Below are 24,904 nucleotides of genomic sequence, written 5' to 3'. Positions count from 1 at the left end.
AGCTGTTGCTCCCTCCTAATGCGCAAGGTCCTCAAGCCAGATGTGACAAAAGCTGAACTCATCATTGGCAACGAACTCTCAACCTTACATGACATCTTTTATATGTGCTAAGAACTGTATCTCATGCCCATGAAATATATTGATAATATTGTTCCTTATCTTAACTCTGTCTTAACTTTTTATACTGTACTGCTGTACAATGCCAGAACTTCACATGAAGTATTTTAATGTACAAACTGTCACTCACATCTGTACATATGACGAATAAACTATTATAGCATAATCAGGAAAAGTACATGAGTCATTCTTTTCAAATGCCATTGAGGTTTAAATGATGGTATACAAGCCTATTTGCTAGTTAAATACACAGACGCACCTTTACAATTGGTTTTATGATAAGTGATTACCTTCGCTTCTACTACTAAAGCATTATATATATCAATGTCATATGAAACTTAAGAGACGGTCCCTAAATTTGCAAAAATCCTTTCAACATCAAGCAAGCTTTATGCCAATTAATAACCAGCTACTCAACAAATACTTGATGATTCAACACTCTTTCAAGGCTTTCCGTGTTGTTTTTTAAAATTCAGTCTGCTAATTTTTGTTTGCTTGGCCAGTTATGCTGGTTTGACTGAAGTTACAGTGGCCAACTCCAGGAAGTAAATATAAGTATAGGTGTGGAAACGCTGTAGTAAAATTCCTAGATAATTTTGGGGTGGTTTCCCAGACAGGGATTAGCTTAAGCCAGGACTAGGCCTTACTTTAATTAGAAAATATAACTAGTTTAAACAAACATGCCTTACTAAAAACATTACTTGCGTGCATTTTGAGGTAAAACAAAGGGCACTGGTGTATTTTAAGCTATGTCAGTGCAAGTTGTTTTCAGTTTGGACAGCTCTTACATTTATTTTAGTCTAGGAGTAGTCTGGGAAACTGCCCCATAGTGTTTTTAAACCTTACTATTCCCTGTAGTTAATACTATTAAAGAGATAGTTCACCCAAAATGAACATTTTGTCATCATTTCTCCACCCTCATGTTGAGCCTGTATGAGTTTCTTTATTCTGTTTAACACAAAAGAAGATATTTTGATAAAAAATGGTAACCACACAGTTGATAGTACTCATTGCTATGGAAGTCAATGTGTCTTTTTTGTGTTCAACAAATTGAGAAACTCATACAGGTTTAGAACTGTGTCTGATGGGTAAATGACAACAGAATTTTCATTTTTGGGTAAACTGTCCTTTTTACAAAGTAACACAATATAATCCATAAAACGTTTGGACAGATTAACATGAATGCGTTGATGTGGAAACTTCGAAAGACACATCAAATTTGCATAACATTTAATTTATCCATCCTTTTACCCAAAACAAAATACAGTGCGTGTTATCTGGGATCGAACCAATGATTCCGCACTGATAATGTACACTGTAAAACCTAAAAGTTAACTCAACTCAAACCATTTAAGTAAACTGGTTTCATTAGTTTTAAAACACATACATTTGAGTACTCTGAACTTAAACAAATTGAGTCTTATACAGTTATGCACTTAATTTAAGTTCACACTACTTAAATATAAGTGCATAATTGCACATGACTCAAGTTCACAGTACTTAAATTTATGTGTTTTAAAACTTAAATGGCCTAATGCAACCGGTTTACTTAAATGGTTTGAGTTAAGTTAACTGTTTGGTTTTACAGTGTAATGCTCTACCAACTGAACGGCTTTCACCCGTTTATATATACACATACACCTAAAACAAATAGAGCAGCTTGTACTGTACTATTATTAGTCTAGTACATGGTTAGTAAACTTTAAAATGCTTCGAAATAGGACTTTATTATAAGGCAATTTAACATATATATTGTATAATATTAAACAGTCATAAAGGGTACTTATTAATGTTTAAAATAATGTTTGATCAAAACTAACATAATGTTTGACAGATCTTTTCCAGCAGTTAGCCTTCATTATTAGGTAGTGACTTAGGTAAGACTAAGCTTATTAACATTGGGAATCTATTGTAAAAGTTTATGTTTGACACTAATCCTTGGGTGTACTGAAAAATTCAGACCGAACAAGTCATGCTATTATTTTCCTTACCTGAGTTTAAGCCGTTACCCCAAGCTATACATACTTTTGAACAATACTGCAGAGAATAAGTAATAAATCATTACACTAATGGCTAAATGTTGTTTCCCTTTCATGGTATTATTTATAGATTCCTGTATTGTTACTTGAACCACGAAGATAGACACCATCTGTCACAACAGCAATAAAACTAATGTCCAATTAAAAGTTCTAGTTTATCCGAGTGAATCCTAGAACTTTGCTTGAAACTTAAACAAATTAAATACATGGCCATGCATGATGTTGAACATCTATTACAAAAGTCATAAAATATTGAAACTAGTTTAAGAAAAGAGTCAGACATGTTCATATAGAGGTTAGGACACAAGTTTATCCCTCAAGTGACCCTTAAATCACTACAGTTTTCTTCAGTACAAATAAAATCCAAAACGCATGCATTTATCGCAATCATTCAAATACAATGTTATTGTCTTCCATTATCTTTTGCTGGCTCAATTATATTATATAATTTTAAATGGGGAAAACATATTCTCTAGTTAGGTGACGAGAACAGATTGTGTTCAGAAATCAATTGCCTAGAACTTAAATAAAAAAAAATTTAAAACATCAATTTGCACCATCTATGTACACATTCACTTTGAGAGATAAAACTGATGGAACATACCATTCATTCCATGTATACCTCAAAACCTACGTAAATGAAAGATTGTATAACGTGTCTAAATGGCACCTCAACACATAAATGCTCTTTGACAATCTCAAAGAAATTTAGATGGGGTAAAAGTAACATCCTATTCTTATTCATTTTCTCTCTCAAACACAAAATCTTCTTAGTAATAAATGCGTAATCTAGTTGACTATTTAAAATGTGCACCCTTCTCAAAAAGGGAGAAAGAAAGCACACTTGTGTAGTGTACTTAAACGTATGTACAGGTTAAACATAATGTGAAAGAAAGAAAAAGTGTATGCCATCTTTATCTCTCCCTCTTGAGCGTATATTTACGCTTTCAGTATACATTTAAATTCATACATATTTATAGCAAGACAAGAAAGAGAGCTGCAGGAGGGTGGAGTACAGAGGTCTACATGATGTCAACACATGGGAGAATAGAGTTTAACAAACAACTGTCACTCGATCGCCACAGTGGGGGCTAAACACGTGCAAGGGTGGAGATTTTGCAAACTTGTTTAACCAGATAAAGAAATAAACAGTCTTTGTCTAATCATGTTGAGGAATGCATGGAGGCAGACTCCCTGTCCTCCTCGTCCATCTTGCGACCATGCTTTCTGAAATACTTATACCTCTGGACATAAAGCTTGACCAGGTTACTCACTTTAACTGGATTGATTTCGCCTGTTCGGCTGTGACAAATCTGTGAAGCACAAACCAGATTTATTCATGCTGATTTACTGTGTAATATCAACCATTCTGAACAACTGTGAAACACACTTTATAAATACTTGCATGCAGTATGGGTGTTACAGATTAAAGCCGTCTTTACCTTGTGCACAGCCTTTCTTAAGATATCCTTGTATTCGTCTTTGTTTATGTCTTTGCGTTGGTAGTATGGCTTGATAGCCAATTTGACTTCCTCTACTGCCCTCTCCTGGGTGTGCAGCTTTTTCAGGTACTAAGCAAAAGGAAATAATTTGACATACTGATAAAAATGTATACTTTGAATGCACCGTAAGTCACGTTGGATCAAATAAATAAATTTAAATTGATTTATAATAAACAATATATATATATATAAAATGGCAAATTCAGTTGGAATGAGCAATCTACAGGTGTTTGAAGTTGACAGAGTCAGCAAAGTTAATTTTCAAAAAAAATCCTAAATTACCACAAAAATGACCACACCCATACCTAAAAATCATTGGTAAAACTAATAGATTTGGCACACACAGTCAAAAACAATATCAATATATGTTAAACTTTTTTCTTTTATTGTTTGATTGACATTGAGATAGACAGCTTTAAGATCTACTCTACTATATGTGTATACTTTTTTTATAACCTGGAAGGGCAAGTGAAGGCAATAGGTGTGTTCGACATCAACTGTGGCTGGATGTAACCGATCGGCGAGATTAGCCGCGTGCAGGAGCTGAAAACGGAGACGTGAAGTTGGACGCGCTGTGGTTCCCGTAGTTTGCGGCATTTACGTCAAGCATGGCTGATCACGTGTCTTTTGCTTGCTTTATCGCATTAAACATGATTTGTTAGATGTAATCTAAATAAAAAGGGAATTATACTGTTTTGAATGTCCGTGTATGAGCATGAGTGGAACTGAAGAGGCTTACAGCATCTGTTTTTACAAGAATAAAGTTCAACATAAGCATATTATTTTAATACCAATGTAGTGGGGTCTACATTTTTTATCCATTTTATTTTGATGAAGATTACACAATATAACATCGCGACTACATGAAAAGAGCTTTAAAGTCGCAATGAAATTGAAATGAAAAACTATATATGTATTTTTAATAGTGTGGTATTATTAACAAATGACTTATCTGTGAGCTTCATTATTTTTTAAAAATTCGTGTGTGCTCATAATCTTTAATCAAAAATGCAAATCTCCTCCCCTCCTCAAAACGATCTCTCTTCACTTCAGGTCAAAAGTATGGCAGGTGGGCGGGGTCCGGGAGAAGATCGCAGTGATTAGCAATTAGCAACACGACCCAACTTCAAACGATCCAATCAGATCTCGATGGACAAATTCAAATCCAGCCCTGCCTTATTTCATCTCAAAAGCCGTTTCATTCGGATATACGTCACCACGGGGAAAATAAGGCAATCGCTACTTCCGTTTCATGGCGACTTTAACGGTTATAAAAATACAGATTTGTGAGCATTTGTGGAACTGAGGGGTGAAAATACACACGAAACACACGTGATTGTTGTCATGTGGTGAATCCGACCAATCGTGAAACAGCTGTGTCGTCATTACAGCCCGTGCAGCTCCTCTTCCCGAACTGCGCTGGCTAACTCAGGAGGCTGATCTCGAATCGCTCCTGCGGTACTTAAAAACCATATGACACAGTCACGTGCCTGCAGCGCCAGCTTAAGTCGGACAAAGTTGCTAACCGGAATGCACTGCTTCAAGTCAGCCGCCGATCTGTCTGCGCAGCACCGCATGAAGTCGAACACACCTAATGTTAAGATCAGTGTACATACCTTATCAGGGTCTTTACTTTCATTGTCCCATCCTGTTTCACTGAAGTCCCCTGACACCCCTGTTGGCAATGGAGGAGGCGGAGTCTGAGCACAGCCTCCACCCATTGAGAGTCCAGGAAGCAAGTGTGAGGGTGGCGTTTTGGTGCAGCCAACCAATGGGACAGAACTATGAAGAATAAACTGTGCAGGACTGGGTCCTGGAGGTGGAGCATGTGATGGAGGGGGTGGTACTTGTGATGACATAGATGATGAAGGGTGTGGCTGTGATTGGTTCTGATTAGCCTGAGAGAGAATCTGTGAAATATCAAAGGGTAAAGTTGGTCTTATAGTCTTGAATACAGAAACACTGAGATATTTTTTTTAATACTTCAGAATTATATGGTATATTTGATAGTTTTCACTTTGCTTTCATATATATTAATTATATTATACATCACGTTATATATAATAGTTCCAGTAGTATTTTACCTGACTTGTGGCCTGGATGAACTCTTGTGCTTTAGCTCTGCTGGCTATATTGGCCTCCTCCATTTTGAATAGAAGGGCTGTCACTGAAAAGGGTTTAATCATCAATCAATTAATGACAGGACAATATGTTCATTAAGTGACACCTAACTGCTTCACAAACCAAGGTGCTTGTTAATGTAAAATAACCTACCATTATTGTGTTTATGTTAAAATACCCTATGAGTGCTTATTTAATGCATTAATATATACGAAAATTGTGCCATACACTCACATGCCAAAACACCTCCAGCAGTGCAGTCCACTCCGGTTTGCAGACTCCAGGGTAATGGGGGTGCTGAAGGGGGTGGAGGGGGAGGTGGTGGTGGTTTGTTTATTGAAGATGAGGACACTGAAGAAGAGGATGAAGAGGACAGCTCGTTTGCCAGAGGAGCGCTGGAATGAGCGAGAGAGGCCGACATTGAAGCTGATAAAGAAGTGGAGCATGGTGGTGATGCTTTCTGATCATCTGGTGGGACACATTTAGAACTGGAAGAGAATTGTAATATGCTTTCCCCCCTGATCTGTGATGACAACAGGTTTGGAGGGCTTAAAGGAGACTTTGAGGGTGTGAGAGACAAAGGTTTAGACTGACCAGGGCACTCCTCTGAGAGGAATGAAGGCTCTGGTGTCTTACAGCTGCTGTCAACAGTTTGAGAGTCTGGGGATGACTCTCTAGTATCTCGAGATGGGGGCAAAGACAAAGGAGATGTGTGTGGTGGCGAGGAAGATGGAGGAAGTAAACTTGCAGATGAGGAAGCAGAAGATGAGGAAGAGGACGATGGAGTGGGGCCAGGGAGAGCTGAAGGAGGACTTGACGGCTTGGATCCAGCCCCAACCAGTGGCTGCATTTCTCCTGATACTCCCATCCATTCACCAACAACCGTGCCACAATTACTGTTAGAATTTTTAGCATCACTTCCATCCACAGTTAGCCCTTTCTCTCTGGGCTTTTTTCCAGGTCTTCTCCTACGTTTCGCTGCCAACGATGATGTAGGGGAAGAGGCAGATGAGGATGTGGATGTAGCAGAGCTGGGCTTGGTTTTTTTTGACTTGAGTCCACCTGGGTTGGATAAAGAAGAAGGCCTAAGGATGTTGCGTTGTTTCCCAGTTTTGTTTGGGTCCTTAACTCTCCCTGGAAGAGGCAGGGTCTCTGAACAGGGCTTAAGAAAAGGTGACCGGCTCTCATTGTCCCTGCGAAACACCACAGCAATGGACCCACCAACTACTGATGTCCCTGAAGGTCCAACAACTCCACCACTAGGTCCAAGAAGGTCAATGCCCAACTTCCCAGAGTTCCCTGTGGTGCTGCTGACACCCTCACGCACCAGAACAGACACTTTAGACTGGAGCTTACCCTTTCTGCTACTACCACCAAGCTTCTTGGACCTGCCAGAACGTTCAGCATCAATCTTATCTTTACCAGTTTTCCGTCCTCGTTTAGTAGTGGATGAGGACGCTGTAGGCAGAAGGGAAGTGGTGTTGCCTGATGATGCAGAAAGAGGTGGTGAGAGAGATGACAAGAGATTTTTCCTTTTGGATTTTGGTCTATGACAAGAGGAAGATGAGGTTGATTCAGACAGTCCAACTTTCTTGTCCGATCTAGATTTCTTCTTTAGGTGATGTTGACTGGCCTTGGGTGCTGTGGATTTAATTTTGGGCATGGGCAGAGGGGGTTCAGGAGGAGGGGGGAGCAATGGTGAGTCCTCAAGTGAAGGGTAGTCTGAATCCAGTGCTTCCCCATCCAAAGATAGCATGTCTATCTCAGGATGGTCTGACTCATATCCATGATAACGTGGAGGAGTGAGGGAGGTGGGTCGAGACCTGCTCCTGTGCTCATCTTCTTTTCTCTCCTCATCATCGGATCGTCTTCTTCGTTTCTTCTTCCTCTTATGGTGTTTGTCTGAGCTGTGGGAGTGGCTGCGGGAACGCCGTTGGCTACAGGGTGGTGAAGTTGGGAGTGTAGTGGTGGTTGTAGTGGTGGTAACAGTGATAGTGCGTTTGATTGCAAAAAGATCCGAGCCACTAAGATCTTGAATGGACGGGGGTACAACAGGTCTGCTATCTCTTCTCCTGTCTCTGTCTCTATCCATCACCATCTCTTTCTCTCGATTTCTTCTGTCACTGCTTTCTCTGCTCCTTTTTGTACTCCTCCTTTCTCTACTGCTTGATTTCCTAGTATCTTCATCTCTATCTCTCCTACGTTCATCTCTTCTTTTGGAGTCTCTGTCTCTCTCTCTGTGTCTGTCGTCTCGCCATCTGTCCCTATCCCGGTCTCTTTCACGGATCCTGTCTCTTTCTTTATCTTTTTCTTTATCCCTGACACGATCTCTGTGGTGGTCCTCAGAGTGGCTGGACCATGACCTGCGACTGTGAGTATGTCGGGAGGCATTCTGAGAGTGGGAACGTGAGGAATGTTCTGGAGAACTCTGGCGTCTTTTTTTCCTTTTGCGACTTTCACTTCTGCTACTTCTCTCCCTGTCCCTATTTTTTTCTTTGTTCTCTCTTCCACGATCTGCCTCTTTGCTCTCTCGATTACCTTCACCTGACTCTTTCCTTTTCTTTCTCTTTTCTTTTTCTCCTCTTTCCTCCTTACGCTTGTGTCTGTCCCTGTCCTTTGAACTTTTGGAGGATTTACGACTCCTTGCTTTATCAGTGGATAGGGGTGGAGAAGTGGGAAAAGGTGGTGAAGGCAAAGGCAGGGACAAAACAGGAGCAGGTGAAGGTGACATTGATGCAGAAGAAGGACATGATCTTAATCGTTCTTTCCGCCTGCTTGTCAGTTTTCGTCTCAGATCTCCCACACCTACAGAAGCCACTGGTTCCCTCTCCCATTCTTCATCAGCACATACAGATACAAACCCATCACCCTCTAAGACCCGTAAGATCCTTTCAGGTTTTGGGCAGCTCCCCTGAAGGTAGGAAGGACTGCTTGAGGCTGGAAGCAATACCTCTCTTCTCTCTATTACCCGTTCCCTTCCTCTTTCATTGGCTCCTACTATCTCTCCTTCTTCTATCTCAGAGTGCTCAGAGTCTGTTTTCATTTCTCTTAGATTTGTTCCATGTTCCCTTGCTCTGTCTTTGATAGACTGTTTTCTGTTAAGCTCTAAAGGTACATCATTAAACATGGAAGATGAAGCGACTATTTCTGTTGAATCTGGAGGCCCACCCTCTGTATCAGCAGCTTGCCCTATTTTCAATTTTCTATCACCTTTAACATTCCCTTCACTGTTGATGCTGCTTTCTCCTTCATTTTCCTCATCCATACATCTTTTTCCTTCTTCTGTTTCAGAAGCTGGAGAACCAGTAGGTTCAAAGGGATCATACTTATCCTCCTCTTCATCTTCAGAGGACCCTTCTTCTCTTTCGCCCTCCCCCTCAGTTGGGTGAAAGGGGTCATATATGTCATTGTCTACACCTTCCCTCTGTTCATCATTACAAGGATGTGTGGATGATGAAGATCTGTGAAATGGAGGATTAGAAGAAGAAGGTGGCACAGAATGTGATGATGGCCCTAGAGAGGATGAAGTGGAGGACACAAAGTCTCCTGGCCCTTTGCTGGCCCTGTTGTCTCCAGCACACCCTCTGTTTTCATCCACGTGGTAGTTTGTACCAGGAGAGGATGATGAGGGAGATGAGGACGGGGAAGAGGGGGCAGATGAAGGAGATGATGGGGAATTGGAGGGTGATGATGGAAGAGGGCTTTTGGCGGTCTCTATGACTCTCTCAGAGGTTTTGAGGGCACAGTGCAGTTGCATTTGCCCCGAGGCTTGAATTGCACCTGAACACCATTCAGCATCAGGGCCTGAAGGCAAAAAACAGTCTATGGATCCTCGCTTATCTCTTAAGGCTGGCCGCAGGAGAAACTGTCCATTCAAGAAGGATCCTAATGAACAGAGACAAAATGGAAAGTAATGAAACACTACAACATTTTGCCACATTATTATATATAAATAAAATTAAAGATAAGGATTTGAACCCACCTGGCTTCTGGTATCTAACACTAGGGGTAACAGATGCCAACAAGGCAAGAGATGAGCCATTCTCAACTCTCACTTCTGCTGTTAACTCCACATCAAAGTCACTAATGGAAAAAATAATAACAATACCCTAATATTATAAGCTGAAGTTCATTTTTTTTTTAAAGCAAAGGCCAGTATTTCCAATTTGATTTGCCCGGGTAACATTTTTGTTTTAAAATTTTCGGTTGGTGTTATTTTGGTTTAGTAACTAAAAACAAGACACATACTGGTTGTCATGACAATAGACACAGACCAAATCCTGCATTTCTGTGCTATTTTTTAACTGTTTGGTCTAGGTTGGATACAGTCAAAGGGCTTGTGGCTACTGCATCTCGTCTTGTGGCTACTGATCTCACCGTTTCAAATACTACCTGCACTGAATTTTAAGACGGCATGTCAAATTATGATTTTACTGTCAAGCACCTACCAGTCCAGGTACTGAGGTTGTGAGATGAACTGAGGCACAAGATACACAGATTCAGAAGCAGTAACAACAGCAGCTCCCTATAAAAATACAAAACAAAAGATTAAGGATCACTGGGTTCTGCCTTGGTAAAAATACAGATATACAAGACACATAACAAGTAACGATGATGCATGCATAATTATGTAAACCTCAAATACACAAACAGCTTAATAACAATACTGTACCAGTTCACTGGGCTCATCCTCCGAGGTCTCTCTGTTTCCTTGGAAACATCTTATGCCATCCGTCTTTCTATCGGATTTAGACTCGCTAATTTCCTCATTTTCAGCTGGACTTTGTTCAGTTTGAGACTATAAGAAAATAGGAGATACAAGACATACAGTATTCAACAGAGAGATAAAACTAAATCTCATCAACTACAGTATATAGCGTTACAGTAACTCCTACAATAACAAATACAGTTAAACATGCTTAGTGACCTTAACATGGCCACTTACCTTGGCCGGCACAACTACTTCGTCATCTTTGTTAGCCTGTCCATCTGTTCCCATCTAGAGACCACATACCACATCTTAAATCACACAGATATCTAAAACACCAGATCAGAGTAAACTGCACACAAGGATCTTTAAAAACTAAATCTCTGTCCCTAATTTGAAGTCCATTTACGAAAACATGCATACTGAATAAAACTCTAAGCTTAACACCCAACACTGTACCTTCAATTGTAAAGGCATTGATAAAAGCCAGTGAATGAAACTAATCTATGATGCTACAGACATCATCACATCGACGCAATCTAGTGCGTGTGCTACCCTGCAGTCCTTGCCTACCATTGGGCATACTTGCACACTTGTCATTAAAATAACGGGGGGTTTGTGTATTTTGTAACGCTCACGGACATTTTTATCAGTGCTTAATGTTAGCAACCTGTTCGCACTAACTGCAATAATATATTGCCTACAAATTGTCGTCCACAGACGTTAGCTGGCTGGCTAAGTTAAACAAGCTATTAAAATGGTTTACCTTCAAAGTGAAAAGATGAGGCGGCTGGTAAATCCCAGAGCTGAAAACCCGCTTTTACCCTTTAAGATGTTTTTGGTAACTTTTAAACGACATGTAGAGAGATGAAACATTTTTCTTTTAGCAACACAATAAGAGGCCCATCCCATCCGATTCCGCCATTTTGCTTCCCCTTCTGTGAAGCTGCCGGCTTGGGCTTATGGGAAATGTTGTTTTTCATAAAAACTTTGATTCATGATCTGCTCCTTCTGGAAATGGTACGATGGATACAAAACTTAATCTAAATCTTTAAATATAAATTAAACATTAGTTTATCTAAAGCACTATGTTTTACCATAATCCTTAAATTTGGTTTGGCATGATAGAATTAAAATCAAACCAGCTTTTTAATTATTTACTTTATTATATAGATTTACATTTATAGTTATTATACAGATAAACACTATTTCATATGTATACATTAAACATATTAAGACATATTATAAACAGCTTCGTTTGAAATAAAATCTCTGAATAAAATTGCCCTCTGCAATTCCAATTGCCTTAAAGAATGCAGCTATATTTTTTATCGATTGCAAATCAATTTATTGTAAACATTTCATGTAACCCTTCATTCAATTCCATACATTAGGTTAGTTAGCTGTCATTTTATCTTATTCAAATAATTTCCCAATGCAGTGTAGACCACTTAACGTTAATGTAATGGTGTTGGCAATTTCGATGTAATCACTGTTAACAGATTAAAAACAGATATGTAGATTCTCAATATATTACAGTAATTCTCTAAATCATAGAAGTCACAGTATAAATGACAACACTGCTCTACGATGCCTCTTTTTGTAACTTCGCGTATGGCATATGCGTTTCGCTTTCCCCTCTGCAGTGCAGACTGTCGCCGTAAGGGGACGCTGTTCCTCATAACGACGCCTGTTAAAGAATAGAAGTATTAAAATAGAAATAATAATAAAAAAATTACTTACAGGGGATCCAAAGCACACACTTACAAGAAAATCTAAATAAAATATAATTTAAGGCAATGGCTTAAAAAAAGTAGTAGCAGTAGTAGTAGTAGTAGTAGTAGTAGTAGTAGTAGTAGTAGTAGTAGTAGTAGTAGTAGTAGTAGTAGTAGTAGTAGTAATAATAAAAAACAAAAGTGAATTTAATAATAATAATACAATACAATACATTTTATGATAAAATCCTTCTCTTATAGATATTTTGTGTTCTTATTAGAAGTCAAGCATTGGGAGTCATAAAATAACTTTGAATCAATACAGTAAAGCCTTTAGGTTTTAATGCTACAAATTTGCATTTGCATGAAAATGACCAAAAAGGTGTTAACAGTTTTAGTATGCATTCACCACATCAAAAGAAGTGAAATAAAACCGTTTCTTTTATATTTTAAACGAACTTAATGGATAAAGAGGAGGAGCAGGGACCCCAAGTACATGTATCAAATTAGGACTGTATTACTTACTTTGTTATGATGGTTACCTTACCAAGGTATTAAAATCATCATTTTTGGTACACACAGTCACATGCTATTAACATAGCCCACAACATGATATTTTAAACGTTATACTCTTCATTTTTATAATTAAGTTTTAATTTCCATTATTAGCCTTTTAATGCATTTTTGTTTGATGCATAATTTATTTTTCCAAAATATTTTTTTAATTTAAACAATTTGGAGGACCCCAGTAAACCAATAGTCTCCGGACCCCGAGTGCTGCTCATACAACAATAAGTATTACGTGAATAAAGCTAACCAACTGAAACAAAATTTTTCTTCACTAAAACAGCACACATGTGAACTTTACTTACGTATATGGTGTTCTCTGACCCGCCTGCCAGGCTGGTAAAATAATCCTTTATCACCACAGATGAGCAGCAGTCCTTCCACAAGCTGAATACCACACAGCTTTCTGTTACCAAATGCACCACTATGTGTCACCAGATAGCCAGCACACAGCGACAAAAGGAGTAATAACAATTTTTGCATTTTCCTGCTGAGAAACTTAACAGATGAAGGGTTTTCTGATTGTGTCCTATTATGAATGTCTGTGCATCAATGCATTCCTGCCCACCAGTGGGGTTTCTCTCGCTGTCTATTTATCGGTAGTCCTGTCACTGTACCATCTGCTTTTTATGTAGGTCCATCAGGTAGATGGATCTGAACAAATAGCCCCAGTTAATCACCATTAATCAGTAGAAATAACTACCCCATCACCTCACACCAGTCACCTCTGTATTTCTGCTTTTGAATCTCACTTTGTTTAATTACCCCTATTAAGTCTTATATAAACCTTTACTGCTTTCATCTCTCTATTCATCTGTGTATATCTTTCTCCTTCATCATTTCCTCACTGTTGTCTGAATGCCAGCATAGCTGCGATTTCTTTTGTTTGTCCCTATTGGCTTTCTTACTAATTAGTACCCGTTCGGAGAATAACTCTTGCAGCAGACTGCTTTATCAAGAGCACAGATTTTTTTGTTGTTGCCAAATTGCAATGTAGCTATAAAGGATGTAACATTATTAAACAATATACAGTACCTGTGTCCACAGACAGGCCCAAATGCACAATCAATAGCAAAAGCAGAAATGGTATTGCTTAAGACACCAGAGGTGAATGAGTGAGGGAGGTTGGGTATAGGATTAGTTAAGAAAAACTAATAGCACCATCTGAGGCCTGTCAGATTACAAGAGAGACCCATGAGGACACATACGCATTAAAATTTGTGTCATTTAAAGGGGAAAAACTACAGAAATTAAAAGGTGAGTGCATTGGGCTTTTGCAATTGATTGTATATACCTTATGTGTAGTATTTTTAAATATTTGATTTTTTATGTTTTACTACATTTACATTTTTTATTAATACAGAATGCCTGTGGATGTGGAAAGGATTATTCAGTATATCAAAAAAGGTGATCAGGACAATGTTCAAATGCAACTGGATGATTACAACACAGAGGTAAATACAATGCCATATAAAATACTGATGTGTACTGATGTACAGTACTACACTTTATTTCTGTGATTAATACAGTCATTGAATTTCTGTAAAAACTGAGTTAGGAGTCTTCTACTACTTCTACTACAACACTCAGATATTAGCAGTTTCCATGACAACAGAGCTGGGAACCTAAAGGGTGTTCATTTTATTACTTATCCATTCATTTTAACATTACCATGGTGCAGTGAAGTTTTTATATGTCTGGCATTTGCAAATGCCTTTTTAATTCTGCTGCATTTTCTAGATTTCTCCTTTTAATTCTCCATGCATTGTTCACAGTACTCACAGTGCTTCTTTTTCGATGTGGAAGAAAGAGAAAGAAGAAAGGTACATTTCAATGTTTGTCCTAATACGTCTGCTGTGTTTATCCCTCTGTCCTCAATCTGAGTACTTATGGCGAGGATTACCACAGCTTTAAGTCTTACTCATCCACCTTCACTTATCTTTATCCCACACTTGTTAATACCATTACTTTCTTTTACCTTAATTGATGCTTAGTGTATTGGATAGTGTAATGCTCACAAGCCTGATGTTAATCATCATTTTATTCTGTGTCCCTGACCATTACTTTCCCCCCACTCGGATGAACGGAGAACAGCAACGTGAGCTGGAAGAGGTGAATCTTTCACATGGCACACATGCATAACCAATAAAGAGAGAATGTGAGATGGAGAGACATAAAGTCGGATGAAAAAATTTGACAGCACATTAAAACCTGGATTTAAAAACTGAACTTGAAAATGTATGAATAATTTAATCTTTACAAAAAAAAAATAAGATTATATACTAATTAAAGTGTATTCTTTCTGCTATTGAAATATGCGGATAAAGTGTGGTAATGACACCATGTGAATTTAGGATCAGATTTTCTTTCTTCTGAATCACACAAATAGTTAAAAAAGTGTGACGTCTGTAAGGGAGAAAAAGAGAGAGGTAATCTGTTCATCCTGCCTGTTCTTGCAAAATCCATCTTTTATGATTTTACTGTGAGTTTGTGGATTGTACATTCTAAAAACAAACGGTGCTATATAGCACCAAAATTGGTTCTTTGCTCGTAATCATAGAAAAACCATTTTTAGTGCCATTAACACCGGTGAAGCACCAGTGAACCACCTGTGTAGAACCATATAGGGACCATATAGCACCACTATGGCACCACATATGGTTCTACATAGCACTATATGGTTCTACACAGGTGCTTCACCGGTGCTATATGACACTAAAAATGGTTTTTCTATGATTACGAGCAAAGAACCAATTTTAGTGCTATATAGCACCGTTTGTTTTTAGAGTGTTGATGATGTCTTCATAAAGTAGACTGTTATTTAAATGTGTACCTTTTTCAGAAAATTGACAGGATAGTTTTTTTTTCTCAGGATTGCTAAAGCTTATTTTATCCCCACTGTCTTTTGTAAAAAAAAAAAAAACTTTAAAGGGGACATATCATGAAATTCTGACTTTTTCCATGTTTAAGTGCTATAATTGGGTCCCCAGTGCTTCTATTAACCTAGAAAATGATCAACCCAGTAACTTTTTGTAAACCATTCTCTGCAAGCATGTGAAAAAAGCTTGAAAATTGAAATTTGTGATGTCAGAAGGAGATAATCCCGCCCCTTAATCTGCCATTAAAGGAATAGTCTATCCATTTTCCATATTAAACTATGTTATTATTATACAATATAGTTACCCTTTTAAATCCGCTTAGAAAAGCGATACGTTTTATTTTGTGTCACCATACTTGCTCGTATAACTACTCATCTTAAATAGAAAAAACATTGATGTGTTTGGTCACTTCTAACTTTATCTCTGTTTGGTACCATTGAATGAATGGGGCTAAGCTAAATGCTATCGAAGTGTCGCAGCGCGCCCCAGTGCTTACGTGCACGCACTAAGATGATAGAGGGATGTATCAACTCTTCTTAGTTAAGGTAATAACATGGAAAATGGATAGACTATTCCTTTAAGTGCAAAGATCAGCTCATTTGCATTTTAGAGGACACACCCAAAAACAGCACATTTTTGCTCAGACCTACTAAGTGACAATTTTAACATGCTTAATAAATTAGAAATATGGTATTTTGAGCTAAAACTTCACATACGTACTGTGGAGACACCAAATATTTATTTGACATCTTAATAAACTTTTGTGAAATGCCCCATTTAAATATTTAAATTTTCCTACTATTTTTATTCTGTTAACTGAGTTAAAATGACAGAAGCGACTGTGAGTTGAATGAAAACAAAGATGTTTTTATAACAAAGATGAAAACAATATTTTACATAGCCTCAGATTTTGAAAAATCTGTTCCTTCTCCCCTCTCTCAGTTTCGGAGGAATAAAGTGAGACAGAATGTTCCAGACTCTGATTCAGATTTTGACTCTGATGGGAATGATGATGCCGATCTTGTTTTGAGGAGGGTAAGCTGAGCACATTATTTATGTAGAGATGTCTACAAACTCTTTTTTTATACACCGTATGGCAGAAAAGTATGTGGCTACCCAAAAACCAATGAGCAGCACAGATGCATTGTGATATTCTGGGACAGCCCTTCCCAAAACATATCCACACAATTGGAGGCACAGAATTCTCTAGAAAGCCACTGCATTCTGTACTATTACAATTTCGCTTTACTGGAAAGGGGCTTGCCAAACACCAAACATCATCATAGTGTAATCAAACATCTGCTAATTTAGTATATGTGATCAATCCACATCATTCACAATCCAAAACAAAAATATTCACAACTGTGTCTCTTTTTGTAGAGACTTGCTGCAGCTCTGATCTGGTTTATTTGTATGCGGCTGCAGCCATGTGTACTAAGGGAGTGTCTGCGAACTCTGAGAATTATCTCAAGGGATCGTAAGGCCTTGGCCCCCCTGATCACAGACTCTGCCATTCTAACTCTGGCTCGATTTGGGGGCATCTCTACCTTGCCTGCCTGTTATGAAGAAGAGGAGACTGGTTCTCCATGGGGCTCCTCGCACAGTGACATCATTCCTGGGGCACACCCACAAAACGAGACAGAGTTGGGACATGATAATAATAGCAGCAACACCCAATCAACATTTAGTGACACAGATGAACAGTCCAATTCAGCCTGTGTCAATTCACTGTTCAATGAAGGAGTTTCGCAATGCTCCATGATTCCCATCAACCGTTTAAATGCAACATCAGAATGTGATACTGTTAAGAAAGTTGCAATCCTAACACTGACTGAGCACCATGAAGAAAGCCTAATGAGGGATAGGGTCACCGGGGTGTTGACAAGAGGAAAAAAGGATGCCAGAGGAGAGAAGGATGAGGAGGGGCGTGATGATGGAGAGTTGGTGAGGAAAGAAGCTTTGAAGACCCTTTGCAATGTTTTCTACAACAGTCCGAAAGCACAAGAGAGAGCCAGCAGCCTGAGGTGACTTTTTCGTTTAAGCCTAATTCAAGATAAACCATTAACCAAGTAAATTGTCTGCCAACACTGCTATGGGTCTATGAAATGCTTGATTCTGATATAAGGCCCTCTGCTTTATTATTTTGCATTAATGACCAATTGACGACATTTTCCAAATTTCCACCCATAATCTCATGCTTTGTTCCCCAGATTGCTTCAAGGCCTATCAGAGAGACTTAAGGAGGGGCTTATATGTTCATCAAGCCCTCCAAGTTGTCAGTTTTATGAACTGCGACTTCTCTTTCTACTGACGGCTCTAAGGCCTGAGCTTAGGGTGCAGCTCCGACAGGTGTTATTATGTAGTATGCAATTAATGTTATTTATATACTTTATGTTTCATTAAATCAAATCATATTGGTTTTAATTAAGCTTCATCTTATTTCTGTCAGGAGCATGGCGTGTCCCTCTTGACTGCAGCTCTTGAACAGTGTTTAGAAGTGCGCTGGGGTGAAGCATATGAGGTGCTGACTGATCAGACAGTGCCCCCTTTCAGTAAGGAGGTGTCTCAACGTGCCCTTGAGATTCTGAAGACCCTGTTTAACATTACCTATACTGTCCACAGACAAGAAATAGATGAGGTAAATGCTTTATGTGTCTCAGTAACTCGGTAAAAGAAATATGCTTTAATATGTTATTTTTATAATCAATCATATGAATTATGTGTTCCTGTAGCTCAACTGCATAAGCAGCACAAACAAGGTCACGGTTTGATCGCAGGAAACACACATACTAATAAAATGTATAACTTAAATGTCTGTAAGTCACCTTGGATAAATGTCTCTTCCAAATGTTTAAATGGAAATATGATTATTTACAATATTATCTGTTTTATATCAAATATACAGCACTCTGCAAAAGTCTTAGGCCACCACCAGACTTGTTGTTTTAGATGTTTTAATGTCCACCCATATTTATTTTTCAATCTATTTTATTAAAATACAAACAGAAAATACAGGAAATTTGTACACAAAAATTAAAAAAATAAATTTTTAGGACTAAATGTCTTCTTTAGGTATCGTCTGTGTTTAGTGTGACCTCTCTTGGCACTAAACACATCTTAAGCATTTTTGAGCAGAATGAAAGTAAAAAGATTACTTTCGTTAAAATTAGAAATTAGGATTTAATTTAATTTATGTTAAAGAGATCCTGCAGTTTCCTGCAATTGTTCAAGTGGAAGGAGAGTTTACCTTAAAAACTTGACACATCAGTTTACATTTTTATACAGTTTTTAATACTACATACACATTTCCTGTATTTAAAGAGACTGAGACACAATTATATATATATATATATATATATATATATATATATATATATTATCACTATAACATTGCAAAAACAACAAATCTAATTCTGGCATGGTGGCTTAAGACTTTTACACAGTACTGCATATGCTATAATACATATAATATAAAATTAATAATTATAACTTATTATTATTATTTAAATGATGGCAAGCAATTAAGGATCTTTAACACAATGGAAACATACTGAGTAAACCTATTAAGTTCAATGCTTTATTTAATATTAAGCAATATATGATGGGGAGATGAAAATGCACTGCATGACACATCTGTTTTTACCTTACATATTTGTTCTTCTCTGCTATAGGAGGCTGGTGCTTTGTATCGTCACCTAGCTGCGGTCCTGCGTCATTGCCTGTTAGTGCCCTGTGAGGGAGAAGACAGGAGAGAGGAACTGCAGGGGTGAGAATTCAGAAATACCCATAAACAAACCAGAGTAATTTAAAGGACCTGACCTATTAGACTATAACCCACGTGATCTTTCCCTAAATTTCACAGACACACCGTGAACGTGCTTTCAGCTCTACCTCTTCAGTGCCTGGATGTTCTGCTCGCTGTTCGACTGTCTAAAGATTCGAAGGAGTCTGGTGGAGTCAACATGGACTGTGTCCACACTTTGCTGCTCTTCATGGAGAAGAGACTGGACAAAGTGAGAAAGAGAGAGAGAGATGAAAGTGGAAAGACAAAAATGGATTCAGATTTATACATAGGATAGTAAGGTGTTCAAAATGTCTTGGTACATATTAAAATGGTAACCTGCATTTTTTGTCTAACCTACATATAAAATCAGGCTGTCATGGGTAGCATGAGAATTATGTGAGGATTTACAAACCGCTTATATTAAAGGGACATTCCACTTATATGCTCATTTTCCAGCTTCCCTCGAGTTAAACATTTGATTCTTACCGTTTTGAAATCCATTCAGCTGATCTCCGGGTCTGGCACTGGCACTTTTAGCATAGCTTAGCACAATGCATTGAATCTGATTAGACCATTAGCATCACGCTAATAAATAACCAAAGAGTGTCGGTATTTTTCTACTGGACCCTTCTTTAGCTACATCGTGTACTAGGATCGACAGAAAATTAAAAGCTGTGATTTTCTAGGCCGATATGGCTAGGAACTATACTCTCATTCCGGCGTAATAATCAGTGACTTTGCTGATGTAACATGGCTGCAGCAGGCGTAGTGATATTACGCACTGCCCGAAAATAGTCCCCTGTCATTGAAAGTAACCAAGGGGACTGTTTTCACAACTTTAATTTTCATCCATCTTAGTACATGATGTAAATACAGAAGAGTAAAGTTTTATATAGGATATATTTTTAAGCACGATGTTAATGGTCTAATCAGATTCAATGGATTGTGCTAAGCTATGCTAAAAGTGCTAGCGCCAGACATGGAGATCAGCTGAATGGATTCCAAAACGGTAAGAATCAAATGTTTAACTCTAGGGGAGCTGGAAAATGAGCATATTTTCAAAAAAAGTGGAATGTCCCTTTAATAAATGTACAGTATAAAATGGAGATAGAGGTCATATACTGATATATTTTGTTCAATGGCGGTTTGATTAATGATATGTTTCTGATTTGATGTCTGTTACAGGGTCATACGCTAAAGGAAAAACTGACTCTGGTATTAAACTTATTGACTGAGAGCAGCAAGGCACACAGAGAAACCAGACACTATCTCAGACACCAGGTAGAACCATCACCTCTGTATTCTTGTGTCTATTATTCACTGTGTTAGTAAAACTCCATATTGGTGTTGAAGCAATCCATAAACATAAATGCATTAAATCATTTTTTTTAAAGCTTTAAGAACTGAAAATATGCTTATTTACACTCATAAGATTAGTACATACTTTATCTCAGTAATTCTTCTATTATTAGACACTTTCACATATAATTAATGAATAGTCACTTAGTTTTAAAAGTGCTTTATCAGTAACTCAAAATATTAGCATGGCAGTGCATTCAGCCACTACATAAAGAAAACACTCTCAATGTATCAGGGACCTGTCAACCCTATTGCTGTGCTATTTTATCAGATCCTGCCTCCACTGAGGGATGTTGAATCGAGGCCTGAACAAGGGAACACATTGAGGAGCAGACTGGTGCGACTGATGACCCATGTTGACACTGATATCAAACACTGCGCTGCTGAGCTTCTCTTTGTACTCTGTAAAGAAAATGGTATGTAAATTGATCTGCTTCTGAAATATGTATACTTCCTCTCTTACAAAAACTATACACTGGGGTTAATATGCCATCAGATGGTAATGCTATGTTATATGCCGTTGAAGGCTTTCCAAGAAAACTGCGTTGCATTTTGTCAGTAGATCTTGGGTATTGTGTATATTAATTGTCAATGGGTGGTTTGCGGCACATTTATGAATGTTGTCTATATGGATTTCTCAGTAAGCAGATTTGTGAAGTACACCGGCTATGGTAATGCAGCTGGGCTGCTGGCAGCACGGGGTCTGCTGAACGGCCGTGGCTCGTCTCCTCAGCCACAGTACTCCAGTGACTCTGATTCAGACACTGAGGAGTACAGACAGGTCAAGGACAGAATTAACCCAGTGACGGGACGGGTGGAGGAGGAACAGCCTGATCCCATGGAAGGGATGACTGAAGAGGAGAAAGAGGCAGAGGCACACAGACTCATAAATATGTTCAACAAGCTGTCACGGTATGCATGTGTGTGTGAGAGATGTATTAAAAGTAGAGATGCACTGATATTAAAATTTCCACCGATATAGCCGATCATTAAGACTCATTTATGCTTATACTAATGTTGATACCAATAGTTTTACTCTTTTTTACTTGTATTAATTACATTGGTGGCAGGTGACTTCTTTACGTACGATGCGAAGTTTGACACAACATGTATGTAGCCCATTATGTGTTTGGTTTGTAATTTCTAAAATATGTATTCAGCGCATCAAGGGATCCTATTTACATCACGTGTTTTGTCAAAATAAGTGCCTGCTGCAGATGCGTCTAAAGGGTTTATGATAAAAGAGACGCTCGCGTTTGCCAGATACTCACATAATCTCATGCATAATCAGAGTTGCGTGTATTATGTGAACGTGAGCGTCTCTTTTATCATAAACGGTTTTGACGCGTGTGCAGCAGGCACTTATTTTGACAAAACCCGTGATGCACATGGTTCACATGACGCAACAAACACATATTTAAAAAACGCGAGCAATACACATGACACTCTGAACACATAGTTTGAATTTGCGCCCCTCGGAAGAGCAGTCACCAGCCACCACTGATTAATTAAATAAAATTCTTATTCATTCATATAATGACCATTAATATTGGACATTAAACTAGTAAGATTTCTTTAAACAGAGATCAAATTCATTGCATTTTCCTGTTCTTTTTAATTGACAGAATATATCAACCATGACTATCAGCTATTTTAAAACTATCGGCAGATATTGTGGAAATTGCTTTTATGGTCCGATACCAACTTATAGCAGATATATCTCTAATACAAAGAAATACTGATAGAGTACATCTTTAACATTCACTCTTAAAAATGAAGGTGCTTCACGATGCCACAGAAGAACCTTTATTTACCTAAATGGTTCTAAAAAGAACCTTTAACATTTAAATAACCTTTCTGTTTCTAAAAGGGTTTTTTAGATTATGAAAAGATATGAAAGATATGGTTCATTTTAAGCAACTTGATTTTTAAGAGTGTTCCTGAAAGAGTTACGGGGTGTAATTCAACCTATGCTCAGTTGTTTTAATCCGTTGTTGGGTCAAATATAAACATTTTTTGACATCATTTAACCCAACAGCTGGATTTGTCACCTTTTGACCCAACTGTTAAAAAAACCCAGCATTTTTGGAGTGTAAATAACTTTTATATGTCTTTTATGAGTGTATGTCTTTTGTGTCTGTCCAGCTTTTATCCTACATGGAGGAAAAACATTTAACCTCCTAAGACCAGGGGCCTCATTTATAAAGCGTGCGTACGCACAGATTTGATCGTAAAGTTTGCGTACGCAAAAATCCACGGCAAAGTGCATATTTATAAAAGCTGTCTTTGACGTGGAAAAGTGCTTAGCGCCACGTCAGGGTCTGAGCAGACGTACGCACTTATGCTTGTCTGATTGCTGCAGGTTTTTGGAAATATAAGCCAATCTTGCTGCTCGAAATTTGGTTTAAACATTGAGAAGTGCTCTTTTATATGTCTGTGACATTGATTAGGCATCGTTTAAAGGCGGAGATCTGAAACTGCTCGGCTGCGCACAAGTTCAAGTTCATTTGCGGTTTATAGATTTGAAAGGGGTACGCGCGTTTTTTGCGCGTACGTTCGGTTTATGAATCACACGTACGCATTTTTGATAAATGATCGTAAGATCAAATGTAGGATGGTTTTTACGCAGCATTTTATAAATGAGGCCCCTGTCTACATAAGTGGACATCACATTTTTTGTTGTTTGCACCATAATATTTAATTTTGTGTAAATGGAACCTGTTGTGCACAAACATGGACATTTACACTGCTTCATGTTCAAGAAAAATATTTGTTTATTATATTTATTGGTTCTTCCTAACCCAGCTGGAAGAAATCTAAAATGCAAGCCTGAAAGCTCAGGTGTTAGGGGGTTAAAAACATTTTGAAAGACATTTTAATTTTAATTTCCTTAAAAATAGTCCTTTTAAAAACTATACAATTTTATTTTTTAATCCGTCTCCAGTATTGGTAGATATCAAGCTCTGATAGGATCCTGTTATGAGACCACACCAAAGCATTGTTTGAAACTTCTCCATAACTCTGAGCTAGCAGTATGACAGATGTACTCATGTAGTTTTTAAAGATTTTTCAAACAGTTTATTTTAGGACACCAGCCATATGCAACACACTTCTGCACACATCCTTCATATAGATCATAAAAGCATTACAGTTTTTCATTTAAAGGCTGAACAAGTGTGTCTAGATTATATTCTGATGATGTATAACACCCATAAAATTCACTTCTTCTTATGCTCGTCTTTCTTATCCCATACCACACCCCAGGGACAAGATCATTCAGCCAATGGGAGTGACCACAGATGGGAAACTGGCACCGCTCTGTGGCCAGATGAGGCACAGCACTATGGAAGAGGAAGAGGAGGAGGGGGATGACAGTGAGACAGATCAGTAATGAAGGAAAAGGGAGGAAATAATAAGATGATGATTAATGAGAGATAGGATGAAAGTCAGGAAAATATGTACTAAAGATTTTAGCAGTGAAACAATAACAGTGCACCACTAGTGCACACATTTTTCCTTAATAACTAGAATTAAGGAAACTTATTTTAAAAAGGTATGGTTATGAAAATGAGATGATATGAACAAATGAAATTAAATGAGCATAAAAAGATGCAATAAGAAGCACTGTTAAAAACGAATAAGAGAGAGTTTAAATGTAATTTATGTGCACAAAATAGCAGATGTAATTGTTTTATTATAAATCTTGTCAAAGTGAATATCATACAAATAATATGATTTAGAAGCAGCTACATGTAGACGCAAAGAAACATAGCAGACAAAGAGCGAGTGAAACAGCCATCACACCAAAGACAGACAAACACTCCTGGAAAATGCTGCCACTGTTGCCATGGTTGTGTTACCATGGTAACAACAGGAAATGCAGTTCTATAGTTTTTTTTTGCTCTAGCAGGAATGAAATGTTTACCTTGAAGAGAAGAAGTGCTGAGAGTGAAATCTAACGCTGGATTTGCTAGCATTCTGCAGCGAGATAAATAAAAAATAATGTTATTCCTCAAATCCTCGAGAGAGAGGTTTTCATTTCCAGAACACTTCGTCAGCACCGGAAACTAATGTGACCCTAATTAGGAGAGTTGGTTGGAACAGGAGACCGGG

The 24,904-nt window shown here is 38.0% G+C and overlaps 3 protein-coding genes across 3 annotated transcripts; 1 reads left to right on the top strand and 2 right to left on the bottom strand.

The window, feature by feature from the left end:
• Positions 1-2,446: 2,446 nt before the first annotated feature.
• scaf1 (SR-related CTD-associated factor 1) lies at positions 2,447-11,433 on the bottom strand. The gene is made up of 10 exons (XM_065277259.2): positions 11,254-11,433; positions 10,725-10,778; positions 10,452-10,577; positions 10,228-10,304; positions 9,762-9,862; positions 6,014-9,664; positions 5,743-5,825; positions 5,275-5,568; positions 3,599-3,727; positions 2,447-3,469 (listed from the first exon to the last, which is right to left on the bottom strand). Exons 2-10 carry the CDS (start codon positions 10,776-10,778, stop codon positions 3,320-3,322), a joined length of 4,665 nt encoding a protein of 1,554 aa, XP_065133331.1. The 5' UTR covers positions 11,254-11,433; the 3' UTR covers positions 2,447-3,319.
• Positions 11,434-11,813: 380 nt separating this feature from the next.
• LOC135760253 (insulin) lies at positions 11,814-13,474 on the bottom strand. Its single transcript, XM_065274202.2, has 2 exons — positions 13,075-13,474; positions 11,814-12,177 (listed from the first exon to the last, which is right to left on the bottom strand). The coding sequence occupies exons 1-2, from the start codon at positions 13,250-13,252 to the stop codon at positions 11,945-11,947; spliced, it is 411 nt and encodes a 136-aa protein (XP_065130274.2). The 5' UTR covers positions 13,253-13,474; the 3' UTR covers positions 11,814-11,944.
• A 430-nt stretch (positions 13,475-13,904) lies between these two features.
• Positions 13,905-24,839, top strand: LOC135768099 (chaperone Ric-8A). The gene is made up of 14 exons (XM_065277261.2): positions 13,905-14,026; positions 14,133-14,223; positions 14,545-14,592; positions 14,864-14,881; positions 16,591-16,683; positions 17,029-17,672; positions 17,859-17,997; positions 18,098-18,286; positions 19,320-19,414; positions 19,511-19,661; positions 20,618-20,713; positions 21,063-21,207; positions 21,433-21,703; positions 24,056-24,839. Exons 2-14 carry the CDS (start codon positions 14,134-14,136, stop codon positions 24,180-24,182), a joined length of 2,106 nt encoding a protein of 701 aa, XP_065133333.1. The 5' UTR covers positions 13,905-14,026; position 14,133; the 3' UTR covers positions 24,183-24,839.
• The last annotated feature ends 65 nt before the right edge of the window (positions 24,840-24,904 follow it).

Source organism: Paramisgurnus dabryanus, chromosome 3 (genome assembly GCF_030506205.2).
Source record: "Paramisgurnus dabryanus chromosome 3, PD_genome_1.1, whole genome shotgun sequence".
Classification (NCBI taxonomy): domain Eukaryota; kingdom Metazoa; phylum Chordata; class Actinopteri; order Cypriniformes; family Cobitidae; genus Paramisgurnus; species Paramisgurnus dabryanus.
This window is presented reverse-complemented; position numbering and strand designations above follow the sequence as displayed.